The sequence below is a fragment of the Ylistrum balloti genome, unplaced genomic scaffold (assembly GCF_031769215.1).
Source record: "Ylistrum balloti isolate Yb309-2 unplaced genomic scaffold, AGI_CSIRO_Ybal_v1 Utg369582, whole genome shotgun sequence".
In the NCBI taxonomy this organism is placed as follows: domain Eukaryota; kingdom Metazoa; phylum Mollusca; class Bivalvia; order Pectinida; family Pectinidae; genus Ylistrum; species Ylistrum balloti.
In genome coordinates this window covers 94,717-115,276 of record NW_026781872.1, presented here as the reverse complement: position 1 = coordinate 115,276, position 20,560 = coordinate 94,717, and the positions used below count along the sequence as shown (strand labels likewise).

Below are 20,560 nucleotides of genomic sequence, written 5' to 3'. Positions count from 1 at the left end.
ATTCCGTTCCGTTATTCTCCGCATAGGATCTGACAACATCCCATACGGGGTTATGTTCTGTTGAACTTTGTATCAACCAATCAAATGATCGTTTATCGAAATTTGAAAGTGAATGCAGGTGAGCGAATTATTTTGCAATATCCTACTTGTACGTCACGTTGTTTTGTCACAATATGTCGACAAAATCTGGAAGCATATCTATATAGATTTAAATGCTGAATATTTTCCTAACTCCTACACAAAGTAAAACGGAGCGAGAATTCAGATCTGAATTTCAAAAAGACAGACCTACGTAACCCATTATAGGATGTTGTCAAATCCTAGTGCTCTAAATAATTTCAATAATGAGAGGTGTTGTTACTTCACGCACTTTTGTTCTTACGCAAATTTTACCTGATTGGAGTTGTGTTTCGAGATAATAGCATGTTTGACATCAATGTACATTTTATGTCAATGAATAAACATCAAGATATCCCGTTTTTGTTCAGTACATCTTTATTTATATATGACATACATGTAGGAATACCATATACTGGTATATTAGTAACATCCCGACGGTCTTTTTTATACAGTAAACTTATTTTGGAACAATTAAATTATATTGATTTTATGCATAAATGGTTCATTCATTACACCGACTAATTAAACAACACGACTTGATGATGTAATGATAATTTTTGTTTGGTTTATATCTCCGTGAACAGTCACGGTCGGTGTTAGGAGGTTAATATCTTGCCGTTCCTCACTAAACGAAATACGGGACAGCTGACCCATGTCATCCAGGTCAATTAGGGCAACCTACTACAGAACACATCCTTGACAGCACTAGCTTTCATAGATACATAAACCGAATGGGACGAGAACTTTAAACCACGCACTTCGGATTCAACCAAGATTATCTATGTCAACCCTATAGCGGCCTCTATTATGTATCGAACGAACATGTTGTTTGATACAATAAATTATGGTGTTGGTTTTGTTTCAAAGTAAAATAGTTCGTGTAAAAGAAACTGAGTGACATATTCGTCCTGAAATTTTGCCACCTATTCATCAAATATCGGTTCATAAAATAAATAATATTTCGCTAGAAAATAGTGTTGTCTGCAACAAATTACGGATATCAAAGTAAATATAAACTTGAGTGTATATATAGCTAATGATACAAAGCATATTCTGCAATCATACTTTTACGTCGTTGAATTACAAATACTGGCGATTTTCTGAAAACTTAATTTTATCCTGATCCAGCCATGCAATATCAATCATAAGGTATATTTCATTTCTAGGTCAATTTCAGCCATCTTTTCCTTAATTACCGCATCATACATCTCGTTCTGTGCCACAGTTAGCCTGTTTTTCCAGTCACCAACGTCACCTTCAATGATAAAACAGGAAATGCCATCATCCATATAAAAATGTGAATAAATTTGAGATGTTCTGATTTCACAGACCACAAAAGTTGCTAAGGCAACCACAGATAAAACACTGACATGTAGCCAGACTCTTAGTTCAATTACCAATTCGATAAAACTAAGGCAAACTATAGACAATACAGAGATTAACTCACAGATTCCTGAAAAAGATGAGAGGCGAATAAGATGAAAGATTCGGTAAAGTCTTTACTAAACGACTTCATATCAGTTATTGACCTTAAATTCTTCATAAAAATCTAAATTACTGGACGAATGTTATTTTCATGTGGTTTACTGTTGAGGATGTATGGAAAATCACAAATGTACTCTGAAAATAAAAGTGGAAATCATAGGACTTTCAATTAATTGTGAAACAAACATTAATGCTTGTGGTAAACATACAGATAATTAGTATAAATATACATATATTTCAACTGTTTCCTTACATGACAAAGTGTAGCAGTTTTTGGACGGAATTACCTTTTCTATAAAAAGGATTGGTGCCATCTCTGCTTATTTGGGACTCTTCGTTATTTGAATTCTTTGCTTTCGACATCACGTTAAACTGACATTTACTCGTCACTTCGTCAAGGAATTCCGGGTCTTGTTTCGCTCCTATGTGTTGTGCCATCATTTGAACACAGCTTCTAAGGTCCTGTAATACATAAATATCCTTTTAAACTTCCCGATCCTTAGAACAGTTTATAAATGTAAAACAAATCAATGTTTCTAGACTTTGGTAGAGCAGACAGACGAGAATACTTTTTTTATTCAATTACCAATTTCAGCAATAAGTTTATTGTAAGGGACAAACAGTTCCAGCTTGTGAAACCGTTAGCTTTAAAGGAATCATAAGTATTTAATCAAGTGCTTACAAATTGATAGAGTATGATATCAATTGTTTATTGATCGCAATAATCGACCTTATACTCGGTATAAACCAAAAGAAATAGTCTTGGTAAATATAGACAAAATCACGATACAGACGAATACCTTTTTCATGTCCTCGTACGACATCATCAAGATAGGTAAGTCCGGGTTTTTCTTTTTGAAATCCAACCATGACTGAACGTGCTCGAACCAGGTATTGTAATGTACTAAAATAAAAATGATCCAAATGATATATAGGCGCCCACGACCCAACATTTGTCACAGAAAAAACGATAATGCCTTTTTGTTGTATTTTCATTTAGACAAACTAGAATTTTCTTTTTGGTTATTGGGTGGGGTGGGTTTTTAGAATAAAGAAAGTACCGTCAAGTCAACAGAATCCAATTCGAGAAACCAATGGCAAATTATGAATAAATGTAAGATTGACACTGGTGTTCCCGGAGGGTAACTGTCTTCTCCTTCATCAACGAAACATGCCATGTAAATCTTAGTCGATTCCAGTATATGTAACACGTTCCCATATAATAACACACGGTAAACAACCGCACTACCAGACACACGAACGACAATCAGACACTTTCAGCTTCATATTACACATGGAATAGAATTTTTCCGAGTGAGATCATTGAAACGACCACAAAATATCAGGTATTCTTCATCAATCTGCGTCTTTTCCTGTAAGTTTCGTTGCAGGAAAAGATCGACGTAAGTGGCAATTACATAAGAGTTTGTCGTGTCTTTTATCTGTTTTGGTTGGTATATATGAGTGATATGATATATCTCCGGTTTTTTAAAGAACAGATACCATCAATAAAAAAAGTGAAATTGAAGGACTTTGCAAGGTCTTTGGTACCTATTTTCATACCTGATTTATCGTAAGAATCATGAAACTCAGCCAAAACAAGACTGTGATCGGTTACTAAACAGGTTATGATAGAAACTGCATAAAAATGTTACTTAAATAGTTTGCAAGAGAACAGTTTAAATGATAAAAGGCAAAAAACATCATACAACCACTGACCATTATAAATCAATTAGTGGCTGTTTCATTGAAAAAACATATGGAAGATGAATTGCATGTTATCAAATGCCATTGCTGTAAAGTGTCTGGCTTGAGGTCACAACAACGACAGTACAGGACTGACCCAAACATCTGTTTCCTGAGGGCCATTACTAGAGCTGTGGCTGCAAGTCATCCATACACATACATAGACAAATAGGACCAACTGTAACTTCTGAAGATTATTTTACTATTTATACAAATAAAACTTTAAATCGCATTTTAAGATATTTATTATAGGTATATAATTTGCATGGTATTATGGACTAATTAACTTACATTGCTGTGTCGCATATAATTCGAAGAAGTTCTCCCATTTGCCGTTATAGTTTTTGAATACCTCCATGTTCAGTCGCCTCAAGAAAGAATGCATGGATACCGCTGTATCTTTCGGATTACGATAGATGTAAATAACCTTACATTTTCCGTCTTTCACGAACTTCGGAATGTGTTGCGGATACAAATGTGTCGTCAGAATCCTAGGACTGTTTAACGCGTCAATCTTTTCGATTGGTTCAAAGTCCAAAGCCAGAATCATGCCAGTACTGTACTCTGCTTTTCCATTTTGCAACATATACAAAATGTCGAAGGTCCAGTGAGTCCCTGAAAATAAACACGAAGTAAGTACGTCTGTGATCTGAAAACAATCGTGGACTCTTAAATGTTTTAATAACTGTTTCAATGTAAGAAAGACAGGATCTTGTTTCGTGTTTCATCACTAGATTTCATTTAAATGAAAAAACTTGAGTCACGTTACATTGTAGACAAACAACAAAAACAAGAAAAACATGCAATACATTTTTTTCTCATTTTTGTCAATGCATCAAAACATGACAAACAAATTAAAACTCCATTGTCTAATAAATATCTATTTCAGCTTTTGTTAACTTTAACAGAATACCGATATTATCATTGCAAACTCATTATTCAAACTCAATGTAAACAGGTTCAATGGAACAAAATATAAAGGAAAGATTTATGAATAGACCGTAAAATCGAATAATAAATCCGTGTCTCCGGAAGGATAACCGTCTTTTGCTTTACCAACGACACCTGTTGATCCAGGTCAATCAAAGTAATACGCAATCATTTCATTAAGCAATGTGCTTCTGCTGACGATACCATTTTGATAAAAAAAAAGTGTCTTATGTAGTTCGGCAATTGGGTTGAAATACCAAACGAAGAGAGAAAATGTAACCCATTTTACACATCAATTCCAGAAGATCGTTTATTACGTATCCATCACTTTTCTATTAACTTTAATAAGCATTGTATATGCACAGCAAACTAGGTTATGTGTTTAAGTCTGTTTACAGTAGGATGGGAGTGTTAGATCAGAGTAATGCACTTGCAAGATTTTTAAAAACAGTTTGTTTACACGTTACAAACCCAGCCATCAATAACTTTGGTTGTTAGTGAAAATTGTTGGGCAGGTTTAGCTACGATTTTCTGTGATTTTCAAGCATATTTAGATTAGCAAAGAAGTCTATCTTCTATCCTTCGATATTTTTACAGTAACTAACCAACTGATGATAGATGATATATTACATACGACGGAAGTCCGTCTACTGCAATGTAAACAAAAGGTAAATCGTGAATATATACCAAAACTCCATCGGACTGAAAAATACGCAATCCATCCACCAATGTAATCAAATTAATCAAAGGTTCTTTCCAGCAAAAGGAAGAACAGTCATTTCCCAAATTAAGAATAAAACGAAAATGTCTGTTGAAAGAAAGTATGCTCCCTTTCGACTTTTTCGTATTTGTTCTTGGTTGAAAGACCTACAATATTGTTAGAATCACAACATATCCTAAACGTACACCTGACCGGTCTGTCTACCTACCAGATTTTGGGAAACTGTCGAGCAGTAAATCGCCCTCCATATCTTTCAGGTTCCTTACTGACTCTAAATGGTCTTTCACATTTCCGGGAACGTTTGCTGGAAACTTTATCCCATCATAATATTTACTGAGTATCGCTTCCCCTTCTCTGTCCTCATCCTTGTGGATCTCCATGGCTACTCTTTTTGTTAATGGTTTAAGTTACTTAAATGTTTGATGAGCTCTGTAAAAAATATTTGACAATGAATACAAATATTGCTAAATTCCTCGTCAGCGAATCAACTCACTTCACCAGGTAGAGGGGTTGTCACCCTGTTCATATTTTATTATTTTATTTCTGCATTTCAGTAAACAAAGCGTATGTTATGCAAGAAGATCTGCGAACAGAAATCTGACATAATTTGGCGTTGTCTTTACTTATTCAAAGTATACATGCAGCATTATTGGTGTGCTGTTTACTTATATACAACCACAATCTCTTATATGCATTAGATATAAACTGATTACCTACAAAAATACCCATGATTATAGATATACTTATAAACATGGTATCTTAAGTAACATAGTTAAATACATCTTATCCTACCTTCTTCGTTTGGACACAAATATCTCATAGTAAATATCTGTAGTAATTTTTCATTTGGTTAAAAATTGCATGGTTGTCTTAGCTACAGCACGCGCAAACTAGACATACAAGTTGAAACGAAGCACATCATTACACAATAATATGTTAACTAAAAGCTTTCGAGAGCATATAAAATACGAAAGTAGGTTATACTTTATTGGCAAAGATTACAGTAATTAGGTTAACTTTACATTAAATAAACCATATTTACCTACCACTATAAACGTATCTTGTATCTATGTCTTCCGTGTAGATGGTCTGTGTTCCTAGGTCTAATTATAGGTCCTAGATAATGACATCTTTCACAGAACTGAGAGTCAGAGATACACAACCGTGTGTGGTTCGTGGTTCATGTCCGCTCATATAACATCACCTGGCCAAGCTACTGTAGTATGCTGATCAGTATCGTAGTGAACAAATACTACCTTCTCCATAACTACCCGAGTGTTCGACTATACGAATAACTTTGAATACCTGTCCAGATACATGTGACCTTTTGACGTCTAATAGGTGGAATAATCCAACTGTGCAATGAAAACATGGAAAACATGACACGATTATTATTATCATTTTTATGTAATTATATTTCTATTTAATATAATAAAATACATCAGACAAAAATGTGTTTCATCTGGTTCTTTCATCACGTATGCCATGTAGAATACTTTTATGTATGAATATATTTGTATTCTAATTAAATATTAAACAATGTCTATCTGTCCTGATTATGCTCCATCACCATCTGGTTCTGTCGTCTGCTTTATAAATAGTATCTATCAAGAGAACAGGCAACGAAGATAAGTTTCCAAAGGACAAAGGTTTGTAAAAAATGAAACTATAAAGTATACGAAAGAGCATATTCTGCACGAAAAAGTAGATTATTTCCCAAAGAAATAATGATACCGACCTGGAAGCAAACCCTTACTCTTCATCAACCTATACAGGGAAAGCCGGACACTATCCAGAAAATTCACCATGAGGAAGTCGAATTCATCAGCTTATAATACAGCTTGGAATGTCATGACCTAGCTAAGGAACATGTATCATGACAACCAATCTGGTAATATCACAGTGCTAACCAGTCCTAACAGTCACATATATAACACTAATAAGAGGGGCCTTAATGGCTATCTGACTATAAAGATCTATATATGAAAGAGGGCAAATAGGCCTAAGATAAATTGCTCAACTACACTACAGCTAATATAGAAGACATTGTTGGTTCATCAAAACATTATCTGAAAAGTTAAAATCATATTCTTTATACATGCACTACACAAATGTCATTACCCGGAACATATTGCTGGTTGAAAAAGCATGATACAGACCCATTTTCAAGACGCTTGAAGGTTGGTGAAATATCAGTACACTTGTCCTTTTAGGTATTGAGAAAAAGTTGTTTAAACATTTTAACACATTTGATACCTGTGACCTTGAAAGTGGGTCACCGGCATTCATATGAACAAAGTTGGTAGCCCTACATCCTAGCATGCTTCAAGCCTAATATCATCATTCTTGGCAATTTGGTTATTGAAAAGAAATCACTTAAGATTTTAATGTATGTGATCCCTCTGAGCTTTCAAGTAGATCGATGCCATTCCTATTAACTGAGGGTCAAATCAACTCTCTGAATTTAAGAAATGATTCCCAATCTCCATGATGATTTAGACTAAATGTTGTTGAAATCCATACATGCATTAAAAAAGAGAAGCATTTTGAAGCAAAATCTGTCTAACTTTCCCCATTTGGAGCCTTGTCCCCAAGTGCCTAGGTGCTGAATCAACTTTCTGAATTCAAGCTGTGATTTTCAAATCTCGATAATATATCACACTAAAATTGGTTGAAATTCATTAAAGCATTTAGAAAGATGGGCATTTTGAAGCAACATATTGACTAACTTTCCCAAGGGGCTGAATCAACCTTATGAATTCAAGAAATGATTTCCCACTCTTAATGATGTTACAGATCAAATTTGACTGAAATCCATTCAAGCATTAAAAATTAGTAGCATGTTGAAACAAAATATAGTCTTATTTTCCGTTCCTCAAGTCCCAAGGGGTCGAATCAACTTTCTGAATTAAAGAAATATTAGACTACCCTAACTAATGAATCAGTAGGAGTAGGGTTTTAAATCTAATCTCAGCCCCTCCCCTTTTGGGGCCCCATCCCTCGCCCCTATGGATGGAATCACTATTCTTAATTTCAGAAATGATTAACCTCACCCAATGATAAATCAGACTAGATTTTAATGAAATCAATCAAGGTATGAAAGTGGAGTAGGGTTTACGCACGACACATGACGACGAACGAAGCGCGGTGGCTATTGATCATCTTGACCCCTGGGTCAGATGACTTAAAAAGTAGGTACTACTCGTTGAGACTTTGATGAGAACTAATAGAAAAAATACAGTCTTTCTTAGCAGTATTCAAAGATGATCTGTAACTCTATAACTCAAATTCAATAAAACTAGGGGAAAATATGAACAAAAAAATATTTACATGGAGACTTCCGAAAATATTGAAGCAAAATAAGATCAGGTTTTTTAAAAGGTAATCTCGACACAGCGTATATAAACTTTATTGATTTTACAACAATTGTGGAAAAAAACTATCAGCTTATATCAATCACTCTTGATGACCCAGACGGTTGCGCATGCAGGATCAAACTGTGGGAGGAAACCGGAGTACCCTGGGAAACCCACGTGGTCAAGCAGGTGACCTCATTCCTTTTCGTGTCAGTACTAGGAATTGAATCCCTGAAGGCTAGTGAAAGGCGAGTCCTTTACCATTGTGTCAACAAACCACCCGTTTTGTATGATGACGCACCGAGGATTGAAGGAAGATCAAGATTGTGGGGACATTATCCATTGTTATATCATTATTATGTATTCTATTGTTCTGCTTAAACTGAGATGTGATTGATGTTTGGTGTTTGTTGAGTTCATCTTTTTGAGAACGTGACAGGATTTAATTACATTCATCATTATTTAGTTGGTAGATCTGACATTCAATGATATCCTAGTAAATGTTGTTCGTGAAGTGTTATCTTTGTATATACACGATTATTCATTGTAACAAAATATCATTTCGAAAGTTTCAAGGTCTTTTTTTTTGGCAATGTAAAATGAAGTTACGGAGACTTTCTATTTTTGGATGTGACTGTATGGGAGTGTAGGTCTCGTCTGAGAGGTGCTATGGTTTGTCTTAATATAATATATAATTTATTCTCGGCCTTAATTACAATATTACGATTCATGCGATTTGTGTCAACAGCTGATGAGAAAATGTTTCTCAAGTGCGGAATAATGAAGTATATATGAATGTTTCATGGTTTAATGTTTTTGTTTGATAGTTTGCCATTTGTTCTAGTTATTGTAATCCTTGTGTTTACTTTTAGAATGTATCATTACTTTGACTATAGATGAACATGACTGTTGCAGCAAACCTCGGGGACTAGAAAATTCCAATGTTGTGTTTACCTCCTGCACTCTGAAGACAACTTTGTTAAAGCAATTCTACAAGGATTACGGGAAATATTTTCACAATGATTTCACGTAGATGATTTTAATTAATTAAAATCTATTTCAAAAGGGTGGCTGTATACAATATATATGATGTACATTACATACATGACATTCTGTATTTACCATAATTTTGTGTATTCAACGATATGAATTATACATGAAACAGCAGAAAGCTTCACAAGTATTTGGATGCCATGCCCTGCTATATACAAACTGAATGAGATGGTTAATTTGCTAAATATATATTAAAATACTTTAATTGTTTAATTGTACCTTAAGAGTTATTTCCCTTACCATGTTAATTCCGGATATTTCATTCCGTATCCTTTTTCATTTAATTAGAATTTACTTTTTCCGGATATTTGGTTTCTTATATTATGTATTTTTGGTCATAAAGAAGTTTGAAAAATATAGAAGTTTGAGAAGCTTTGTCTGTACTGCACAGTCCGTATGTATGAATAAATAAGTCTAGAGGGTTTACATGTAACGGTGGTCACTGTAGATAAAAAAGGTAAAATTGTCGAGGGAAATACTTTACAACATTACATCGCTTTGACACGTACAATTTAGTCATAAAATGTCTTTATCTTTCCATCAATGTATGGTCATATAACTTTTGCACTGTTGTAAACTTTTAAATTATTGTCAGAATGCATACCCTTACAGGCATCTGTAGTATTTGGTGTTTTTATTAAGAGTGGAATTCTGACTATCAATCCGCGACCGAGAAAAAATCAAATTTCGGAGAGAGTCAGAACACTTTGAAATACTGAAAATATATATATGGTTGGATGAGGTTAAAAAGTAAGGAAACAGATATATATGTGAAATATTTCTCTATACCAAATTCAATGGGAAAATTTCAATTCAAGAAAGATTTTTAAGAGACCCTGGAGAAAGTTCAAGAATAATAATAGACGTTCCAGAATGATCTACTTTATAGACTCCTAATGTGTAGACTTTAGCCGATTAAGTGATGTGATATTCTTAAATCAGAGCAAGGCTAACGACAGTGAAACCATCAGCCAAGCCAATGTACATCGTCATATCACCAGACGAAAACACAGAGCTAACATCTGTAACAGAGGTCATTTATCATCCAAATGCCTCCGCTAGGAATCAAACCAGGGACCCCTGGCTAACTAGTCTGACGCTCAACCAATCGAGCTAAAGAGAAGTTCTCACTAGCCAAGTGAAACCATCAGCCAAGCCAATGTACATCGACATATCACCAGACGAAAACACCGAGCACACATCAAATGTATCTTACTACATCGTACAAGGAAATATACTGTAACAATGTAGACGTGATGCTGAGGAGGTGAGAGAAGTTTGTCTGCTTTCAAGACCTTGGACCCCAGTTCTCAGTTTCTGTTTATCACTCTCTTAAAATATCAATAAAAAATAACACAAACTTAACTTTAATAGGAATAAACATAAATCATAGTAGAGTATCAATACATTCCTCTACACTGATAACTGCTTTCCTGAATACTGTTTTTATATCTGTTAGAGGTTGTTATCACCTGATTGATAAATTAGTACAATATCATACATAACATGAAACACTGTAAAGGCTGATTTTTTTGAGGGATCAAATTATCGAGAATCTTTTCCCTAAAGAAATTTTACACGAGACAGACAACGGTTTGCATGATTTGTTCTTATTTTCATCCAATCCTCAAAAAATAGCAACAATAAAGAAATGGAAGAAAATCCAGTATTTTTTCATTATAGATACAAGACTATCTTGCTGACAAAATGTTTTCAGCTATTACTGCCTACTTATTGGAAAGTTTTCATGTATAGATGGTCCAGTTCTGGTATAACTTTTGAGGACAGGTTGAGTCATGCAGTAACCATTAAATGCACTCAAGTCCTTGTTAGCTTCTCACACATAGGTCTTTTTCTGTGTACTGAATATTATCCATATCTACATGTACTACCGACTCCATAATTGGTTTATTTTTCTGCAGAGTCGTGAAGATACAATCAGAAGTCCGACTGAAGAGCTCAGGCCCAGCGCTTGCTCAGTTCCTGGTTGAACTGCCTGAAAATGACAAAGATAGAACTACATTATAATAAATTGTGTCGATTTTTTCTGTCCTGACTAAATGCTACACGTACCATGTGTCATTGGCCCACAGTAACAAATCAGTTATTGAATAACTACACAAAAACACTAAGGTTCAGGAAAAGGAAAAACCAAAGGTATCTATAGTTTCTAATACAAGGCAACAAATATGTCCACCCTCTGTAGAACTGGAGATTGCTTCATCAAAAAGGGCAGACAGAACTGAATTTTAATGAATTTCATTTAATCACAAACATCTGTAAGGAATATATTTATATGTAGTCACATTAAGGGACATCAAGGCCATTGGGGTGTTTATAAATACTTTGCTTGGTAGTTTTCACACTACAACTTACTTTCTCATAAGAAAGTTAACTTTAAAAAAAAAAGTTTTATGAAAACAGAAAGTTTTTTATTTTAACTGTAGACCCTTTTAGTTTACTTCTAGTAATAAAATCAAGATTGACAGAAAAGAAAAGTACCTGAGAGGCTGTTTGTCATTTCCTACATCACAGAGGGTTGTGAATGATCACTTCAGAGCATCTTTATAATCGTCAACCACTTCACGCATTGTTTCAAAAGCTGCTTCAAAATCATCCTTTAAAAAATACACAACACATTACTTTTATAGAACCATTATTTGTATTCCCTTCAATAGATGTTCGTCTTAGTTACTGTGAATAGAATGTATGAAACTACAACTTGAATTAACATAGTTTTATTATTGACAAGTTTGAAATCATCCGACTACTCAGTAAATTTCAGACAAACATATAAACTATCCTCTACTGTCAGCTCCATAATCCACCTACATGATATATACATCTAAAGATAACAATGCATTGAACAGTTTATTAAGTCCATGTTAAGCATTTTATTTTTATATTACTACAAGTGCATCCTAATCATGACCTAAGGACACTGGAGTTTCTGCTTTATTGTTACCGTAACTTCAATCCCTACACTCACCTCCCCTGATCCATAACGTTTATACCAGTGAATGTAAGCTGTGGCATCATACATGACCTTTGACCTTTGAATCAGAGTCTCCAGATAATCAACAATAGTGCCGTGATTGGAAGCGATAGTGATGGACGATGCATCCTTAAGTCCACCAGGATTAGCAGTAGCTGCAAAATAACAAAAACTTGAGGTATTTTTTTATATAACCAAATCTCATGTATCTTTTACACGTTTAATAAATCTATGGTTAACTAGACCATTGTACAATTATACAAACCTGACCTTGAGATCCTTTTGACATTAATAAGAAATGTCCTTGATTATTTACAAATTCAAAGATGACCTTGACAAATGCCAATGACTTTTGTTAACAACAATGATAACCTTGACTACTGCCAATGACCTTGACTATCAATTAAGATGTATGTATCTATAAAGCCACTGAGATTAATCCACAGTAAACAAATTTTATCAATTTGTCTTTCCTAAAGACAATAAACTTATAATTGACAAATAACTTAACAAGGAAAGTACCTTATGGCTAATGATTGTGAACTTTGTGTATTAAAAAGAAAACTTTTTTCTATTACTAAGACTTTCCAAGTTCTAGGCACCATGCATGTTATAAATTACCTGTCCAGACATCCGAGGGGAAGGGGTTTATGTAAATGTTATAAATTATCTGTCCAGACGTCCAAGGGGAAGGGGTTTATGTAAATGTTATAAATTACCTGTCCAGACATCCGAGGGGAAGGGGTTTATGTAAATGTAATAAACTACCTGTCCACACGTGCGAGAGGAAGGGGTTTATGTAAATGTTATAAATTACCTGTCCAGACGTCCGAGGGGAAGGTGTTTATGTAAATGTAATAAATTACCTGTCCAGACGTCCGAGGGGAAGGGGTTTATGTAAATGTAATAAATTACCTCTTCAGACGTCCGAGGGGAAGGGGTTTATGTAAATGTAATAAAATACCTTTCCAGACGTCCGAGGGGAAGGGGTTTATGTAAATGTTATAAATTACCTGTCCATACCCCCTAGGGGAAGGGATTTATGTAAATGTAATAAATTACCTTTCCAGACGCCCTAGGGGAAGGGGTTTATGTAAATGTAATAAATTACCTTTCCAGACGCCCTAGGGGAAGGGGTTTATGTAAATGTAATAAATTACCTGTCCAGACGTCCGAGGGGAAGGGGTTTATGTAAATGTTATAAATTACCTGTCCATACCCCCTAGGGGAAGGGATTTATGTAAATGTAATAAATTACCTTTTCAGACGCCCTAGGGGATGGGGTTTATGTAAATGTAATAAATTACCTTTCCAGACGCCCTAGGGGAAGGGGTTTTAAATGTAATAAATTATCTGTCCAGATGTCCGATGGGAAGGTGTTTATGTAAATGTAATAAATTACCTGTCCGGACGTCCGAGCAGAAGGGGTTAATGTAAATGTAATAAAATACCTTTCCAGACGTCCGAGGGGAAGGGGTTTATGTAAATGTTATAAATTACCTGTCCAGACCCCCTAGGGGAAGGGATTTATGTAAATGTAATAAATTATCTGTCCAGATGTCCAAGGGGAAGGGGTTTATGTAAATGTAATAAATTATCTGTCCAGACGTCCTAGGGGAAGTGGTTTATGTAAATGTAATAAATTACCTGTCCAGACATCCAAGGGGAAAGGGTTCCAAGAAACACAGTTGTAAACAGCCTTGACCTTTTTCTCTAGTGACTTCATTGTGTACAGGAAGGTTTTTCCACTGTCACCGCGGGCAACCACCACATTACTGAGACTACCCAACTGATATAAGTCAAGGTCTGTACTGCTTATTATCCAGGTAAATATAATTAAACAATTGCCATATAGTGTCTTAATTTGAGAGTGTCTTAATTTGAGAGTGTCTTAATTTCATTATAATGGCATCTGAAATATGTGCTCTGTTTTGCTTTCTTTTCATTTTTTTCATGGTTTGTATGTTTTTTTTTTTTTTTATAGTGATTTTTATTATTGCTTCAATTTCTTTTACATTTGAAATTTGACCGGTTCATGTTGTGCATATATGGTGTTTCCCATCTGACTGTTTGATGGACTCTTTTAGGGCCAAACTTAAAGAAAGGATAAGTAATAATACAGAGTGAAAATAAAGTTTTCATGTATTTAGTGTGAATATGACACGAAGTGAAACTGATCTGTTGTATTTCATGGTATAAAAACTTCGGTAAATGTTTTATAAAACAATCAACACACTAACAAAAAGGATACAGTGCCACCTTGTGTGTTGTATCTGCGAACTCCTAGTAATAGTTGACTCATCATAGCCTCCCATGTCACTTTACTGTCATATAAAAACACAATCATTTAACACTTTCTCAATGTAATGAAATTCAGAAAAAAATATTATTATGAATTAAAATTCAGTTTAAAATTATTCAGCAAAGTCTTAAGATTTGGATGACCAGTGATAAGTTGAGTAAGCTGGTTCAAGGGCTTTAAGACAATTTGTTTTCTTCTCCACATTTTTAATAAAATATATCTACAATTACAATTATTATCGTTTATAGATATATAGAAATATGGACAATAAAGACTGAGTAATTAAACCAATATACGTAAATGTTTATACCTCCTGGAGAGATGATTGACGTGGAGAAACTTGTGTCCAGGCATCGGACATGTTGATCGAATCAGTTCCCAGGGCTCCATACCAATACTGACACCTCTGGAAGATATATTTCTACACAATCATTGCCAACTCTAACTGGTATGAACAGATATACAATAAACCCAGCAATTTGTTTTGGTTTTAGTTTTATGGTGACTGTTATTGTAATGATAACCTCTTGATTTATGCCAGGTAATTCAGTTTTCTATTCTTTAATGTCCTATAATTTTTTTTAAAGATGGCCTCACTATGTATGTACCAGTGTGTTTTATATTGTTTTATCTCCTATAAAAAGCTATGGCCATATATGTTTGTCTCAGCTTCCTTCTGATTGTTAGGAACTGAAGCTAGTTTTATAGTGCTATCACTCTGAAGTATCCTGTCAAAGACACCCAGCATACTCTATCTAATCACATCATACAGGTACTAACAACAACCAAACAACTTGTTATACTACCAGAATAATTTGTTTTAAGAAGGGAGTAGCAACTAACATATTTTAGACTCTGGTATAACTCAGCCAACATAGTCCAAAAGCCTCTCTCATGGTAGCAAACTATGAACTGCCAAAAGTGAGACAGTGTCAAGGAAACTTTAGTTAACACAAATAAGTCTATAGAGAAGTAAAAAGATCCCAACTTAAGATACATTTTATGATCATGCAAACTTACTCTAAATCAGAGAAAAGGATTATTACAAAATATTGAAATAACAACTCCATTTACTGATGAGCAATCAAAACTACCAGGTCACCGCTATAATTGACCCAATAACATTATTTTTATAATATATTCTTTTATTTATTTTATTTTTTTTTGAACAGCTGATGTAATGAGTTATGCTTGAATCACACAATGTATACCTGTTAGGTGTGAGGGAGTCTGTTGGCAGCAGCAGTCCACACAGTGAAGCAGCAATACTGTTGTTCATGTTATCAAATGACACACTACCTTTGGCCTTTTTCTCCAAGTTCTGAAGTACATCATCATTGTGTATCAGGATCACACAATCTGAGTTCCTGAAAAGATCAGATTAATTTTGCAAAATATTTCACTGCTGGGTACATTTTTATTAATGACCTTGGAAAAAATATCACATTGACCTTTATATATGAAATTACTCACCTCTGTAGCTTGGACAAGGTCAGCAGTGAGTTGTAATGTTGAAGTGGACTTTCCCCAGATAGTACTCACCTCTGTAGCTTGGACAAGGTCAGCAGTAAGTTGTAATGCTGAAGTGGACTTTCCCCAGATAGTACTCACCTCTGTAGCTTGGACAAAGTCAGCAGTGAGTTGTAATGCTGAAGTGGACTTTCCCCAGATAGTACTCACCTCTGTAGCTTGGACAAGGTCAGCAGTAAGTTGTAATGCTGAAGTGGACTTTCCCCAGATAGTACTCACCTCTGTAGCTTGGACAAAGTCAGCAGTGAGTTGTAATGCTGAAGTGGACTTTCCCCAGATAGTACTCACCTCTGTAGCTTGGACAAAGTCAGCAGTGAGTTGTAATGCTGAAGTGGACTTTCCCCAGATAAACAGGGAGTAAATGCAGTGAGTTGTAATGCTGAAGTGGACTTTCCCCAGATAAACAGGGAGTAAATGCACAAGACATTAGATGAGCTAGGGGATACTGGTCCCTCATCTCCTCACACAAGCGTGACCCTAAACCTGAAGCATGATAAAACAAGGCACATGATAAAGCTATAGTTCAATGATAGTTATCTCCCTTATGTCTCAGATGGAGGTCTCATCAATTAATTAAACAGTCTTAAGATTTCTGGTCATTCAGGTCAGTGATCTTTGTCATTACATCACAGATTGAGATGTTAGTTGACCTAATATAATTAATATCGTCACTCCTTCCATTCTCTTTCTTGTCTCGTCCTATTATATTTACAATACCATTATCACTTCACATACAAGTTCTAAATTTACAGCAATAAGTGATAACAGAATCATATTCGTCTTCAAAATTCAACAATTTGTTCTCTCTACCCCTCTCCAATGTTTACTTTTAATAGTTCTACAAATAATTGTGAAGCCATCCCATCCCCGTTCGACAACCTCTCTCTCACCTGTTCCTCTCAACAGTAAGAAATAATCATGGTCTATAACACATTGGTCAAAATATCTTCAATATATTCGGTATGTAAGTAACCACTTGGCAAAACAGAAACATGTTTCTTCAATAAATTTTGAAAAATTTGAAAATCTTATCCAGATTTTCTAAAGAGCAAGGAATTGTTTTTGTTATTTTTGTGTTAAATGTAAAAATATCTGAAGTATGAAACTACATAGATATATTTGATTAAATGAAACACACTGCTGATGTTTGTATGTATAACGTTTATATCACGTTTATATCATGTTTATGTAACGTTTATATCACATTTATATCACGTTTATATAACGTTTATATCATGTTTATATCACGTGTATATCACATTTATATCACGTTTATATCACGTGTTTATATCATTTATATCACGTTTATATCATGTTTATATCACGTTTATATCACGTGTATATCACATTTATATCACATTTATATCACGTTTATATAACGTTTATATCATGTTTATATCACGTGTATATCACATTTATATCACGTTTATATCATGTTTATATCACGTTTATATCACGTGTATATCACATTTATATCACATTTATATCACGTTTATATCACGTTTATATCATGTTTATATCATGTTTATATCAACAACATATACTTCCTTACCAGACCCTGTTCCACCACTCAAGCTGTGCATCATGATACAGCCTCCATAGTTATCACACCTACACAAAATAATGGTGTATTGTAAAAGAAATATCACAAGGACTTTATTTTTTGTGTTTATATATTTTGCTGATGTTCAAACTGTGACATTCCTTTCATCAAATGCAACTTATTAGTGTATCTTTTATAAATTCACAAATTTACAGGTAACATACAGCAAACCTAAGTACTAAAAATATAACCATGGTCTTTCACTCACTTTAAAATTCAATAGATTCAATGCAACTCTACTTCAAAGAACAAAACTTTGTATGCATGAACAACAAAACACCGACATCGATTCCAGAAACAGCCTAATTATCAACAATTTTAAAAGAATAGAATAGAAGTTCTTATGACACACCCAGTAGAAGATAAGAGCATGTCTTTTCAATGACTCCACTGTCACCTTCATCAGACAAATGACCAGTGTGGAGCGCACTAGCACTGACGTACACAAAAGTGTACGAGATGGTAAGGAATCGCTCAACTTTTCTTGTTTGTACTATAATCCTATGCAATCTTGGATCAAAAATAGTGTGACGAGATGGTAAACAAATCCAGACTATAAAATACACAAGATGGTAACAATGTACTGTAGTCAATTTGACTACACTTTGTTTAACACTTCATCATAGATGTGGAAGAGTTTACAGTCTTATTATCATGGAACAAATATGAACTACTACAATGAATTGATTACGATTCATATCATTCAGTTTGTACAGAGATACATGTACCATTACAGTAAGAGATGAGAATGATTTAACCATGATGGTATTTTAAGATCCAACAAACCATTAAAATCACCAGACTGTTTGGTTAAATAGAGTCTGTATGTTCTGTCAGTCATTTCAATTAAGAAATGAATACTTACTTCTCAACCTCCATTCTGACTCTTTCAAGGCTATCCTCCAAAAGATGCTGCTCTCTCTGGTTGCCATAGTAACCTATCAATAATAAGTTGCAATTTCGTAACTGATTTCTTGAGTTTAAAAACAAATTGTAAATATCAGTGTTTGTTTATATTTTCTTCGAAAATTATCGGATATATGAAATTTCCAAAACTTAATGAATTATGGGTCTAATTAATGCATATAAACCTACTTATCTAATTTAGACATCTTTAGAAGTAACAAGTATTTACCCTGGAGTATACTTCTATGTTGGAAAATGACCTTTGACCTTCAAAATTGTAAAGCAATCTTAAGCTTTGGTTAGATTGGCCAAAGCAAACACTGTGATTACTAAAGGGCACCTGCACTTTCATGTGGGGCCCTGACAAAAGTCTTGATATATACTTGCCACTTATTGATCTACAAGTAACCCCAACCTCCATTCCCTGTCCTTCATATCTATTGTATGTTTAGTAGAATTAAAAAAAAAAGCTTTGTCAATAATCCCACGACATTGAAGCAATTAAAGCCAACCAGTAGGCTGCCTTTAGTTCTACTTAAGTTGAGCATTGCACGACACGGTACAAAAGTACATAGGCATGTGAAAAAGCATGAAAAATTCGTCATTCAGACAATAATACTATGCTAAATTTCATCTATTTACATTTGTCCATGAAATAAGTTTTAGTATCACTATTTTCATTTTGCACTAAGAATTCGGTACACAAGCAGGATGACAATTTTCAAACGGTTATATTCACCTAAAGCCCAGTTAGTGCCTCTCCCTCGTTTTCCACAAACAATATTTCCCTCTCTGTAAATCAGACATATCATAGGACAATTATTTCAGATCCAATAATTGCTATGTAAACAACATAAGAACTGCATTGAATTTTTGAACTTGTATTTTTACATAATAATTTCGGGGGAAAAGTGATAAAATAAGATTATTATTAAATTATGTACTTTTACTGAGTGTGTGACTTTTGAAATGGGGAGCAATTTAAATTGGTTATATAGGATTATACATTAAATAATGCTATGCCTTTATGGATAGAAAATGAATCATATCTTAACACTGTTGATTACTAACCTAATTTTCAAGCCCTTGGATATCTTTCGTAGAACTTTTGGTTCACTGTCAACATGAATAGACCTTTGCTTGTCATCAGATTGTACAAAGGAACGGCTGAAATGTAAAATGGCTTAGGTAAGAGCAAATATATTGGTTCAATTATAAATAGCATGTAGAAATTGTAAAAATAAGTAAAATCATGAAATATCTATATCTTGTACATTGTACTTTTAGATCAATCGGCGACAGCGGTGTATGTAAATTGGTCCGGATTCTGATTACCTCTCCTTGACGATGTGATCTTTGTCGACCTTTTTCCAGAAGGCATGACCAACTTGATTTCCACACTGACCAACGTGGAGAAAGACTGTCGACATTTTTCGACTTTACTGAGAGTTTAGACCGTCATCCTAATGTCATGTTAGACGTTGACAACGCCACAAACAAAAGCCACACACACTTTTCACCTGAGTATCGCCATTTTGGTGTCTTGTAAAAGTTTATCCGGAAAACGTATTGAAGAATGCGGATCGGTACAATATTTCAGCTTTATGTATGGAATACTATGAAAGGATCAGTTGGTATCTGAAGGAATATCACAATTATACCCTATACGTGATATCTATTTATGCAATGAGTGTGAGAGATTGTAATTATAATATCTTTGAAAAATTATAACAGTTCTGTATATTTCAGTCAATACTTATAATATAACCGTATCGTATTACACATCCTCGATACTCCAGGGGTTATGATCACT

At 34.4% G+C, this 20,560-nt stretch overlaps 2 protein-coding genes across 2 annotated transcripts; both read right to left on the bottom strand.

Moving 5' to 3' along the window:
- Nucleotides 1-477: 477 nt before the first annotated feature.
- Nucleotides 478-6,136, bottom strand: LOC132543559 (sulfotransferase 1C4-like). Its single transcript, XM_060207077.1, has 6 exons — nucleotides 6,049-6,136; nucleotides 5,211-5,431; nucleotides 3,643-3,966; nucleotides 2,406-2,509; nucleotides 1,893-2,067; nucleotides 478-1,375 (listed from the first exon to the last, which is right to left on the bottom strand). Exons 2-6 carry the CDS (start codon nucleotides 5,380-5,382, stop codon nucleotides 1,263-1,265), a joined length of 888 nt encoding a protein of 295 aa, XP_060063060.1. The 5' UTR covers nucleotides 5,383-5,431; nucleotides 6,049-6,136; the 3' UTR covers nucleotides 478-1,262.
- A 171-nt stretch (nucleotides 6,137-6,307) lies between these two features.
- Nucleotides 6,308-20,242, bottom strand: LOC132543570 (tubulin delta chain-like). Its single transcript, XM_060207088.1, has 15 exons — nucleotides 20,083-20,242; nucleotides 19,819-19,914; nucleotides 19,487-19,539; nucleotides 18,707-18,779; nucleotides 17,791-17,849; nucleotides 16,644-16,721; nucleotides 16,458-16,521; nucleotides 15,920-16,075; nucleotides 15,019-15,114; nucleotides 14,658-14,730; nucleotides 14,054-14,195; nucleotides 12,401-12,561; nucleotides 11,914-12,029; nucleotides 11,253-11,407; nucleotides 6,308-6,357 (listed from the first exon to the last, which is right to left on the bottom strand). Exons 1-13 carry the CDS (start codon nucleotides 20,175-20,177, stop codon nucleotides 11,961-11,963), a joined length of 1,215 nt encoding a protein of 404 aa, XP_060063071.1. The 5' UTR covers nucleotides 20,178-20,242; the 3' UTR covers nucleotides 6,308-6,357; nucleotides 11,253-11,407; nucleotides 11,914-11,960.
- Nucleotides 20,243-20,560: the final 318 nt, after the last annotated feature.

Bases quoted from the DNA above. Each gene is read 5' to 3' on its own strand.
- LOC132543570 (XM_060207088.1), bottom strand. From the start codon at position 20,177: ATGTCGACAGTCTTTCTCCACGTTGGTCAGTGTGGAAATCAAGTTGGT. The intron at 19,540-19,818 runs GTTAGTAATCAA...TCTGATTTACAG, and splicing joins TCCAAGGGCTTGAAAATTAG to AGAGGGAAATATTGTTTGTG. The intron at 12,030-12,400 runs GTGAGTGTAGGG...TATTTTTTAAAG, and splicing joins AACGTTATGGATCAGGGGAG to GATGATTTTGAAGCAGCTTT.
- LOC132543559 (XM_060207077.1), bottom strand. From the start codon at position 5,382: ATGGAGATCCACAAGGATGAGGACAGAGAAGGGGAAGCGATACTCAGT. The intron at 3,967-5,210 runs GTAGGTAGACAG...GTTTATTTTCAG, and splicing joins CGACAGTTTCCCAAAATCTG to GGACTCACTGGACCTTCGAC. The intron at 1,376-1,892 runs GTAATTCCGTCC...TTATCATTGAAG, and splicing joins CAATCCTTTTTATAGAAAAG to GTGACGTTGGTGACTGGAAA.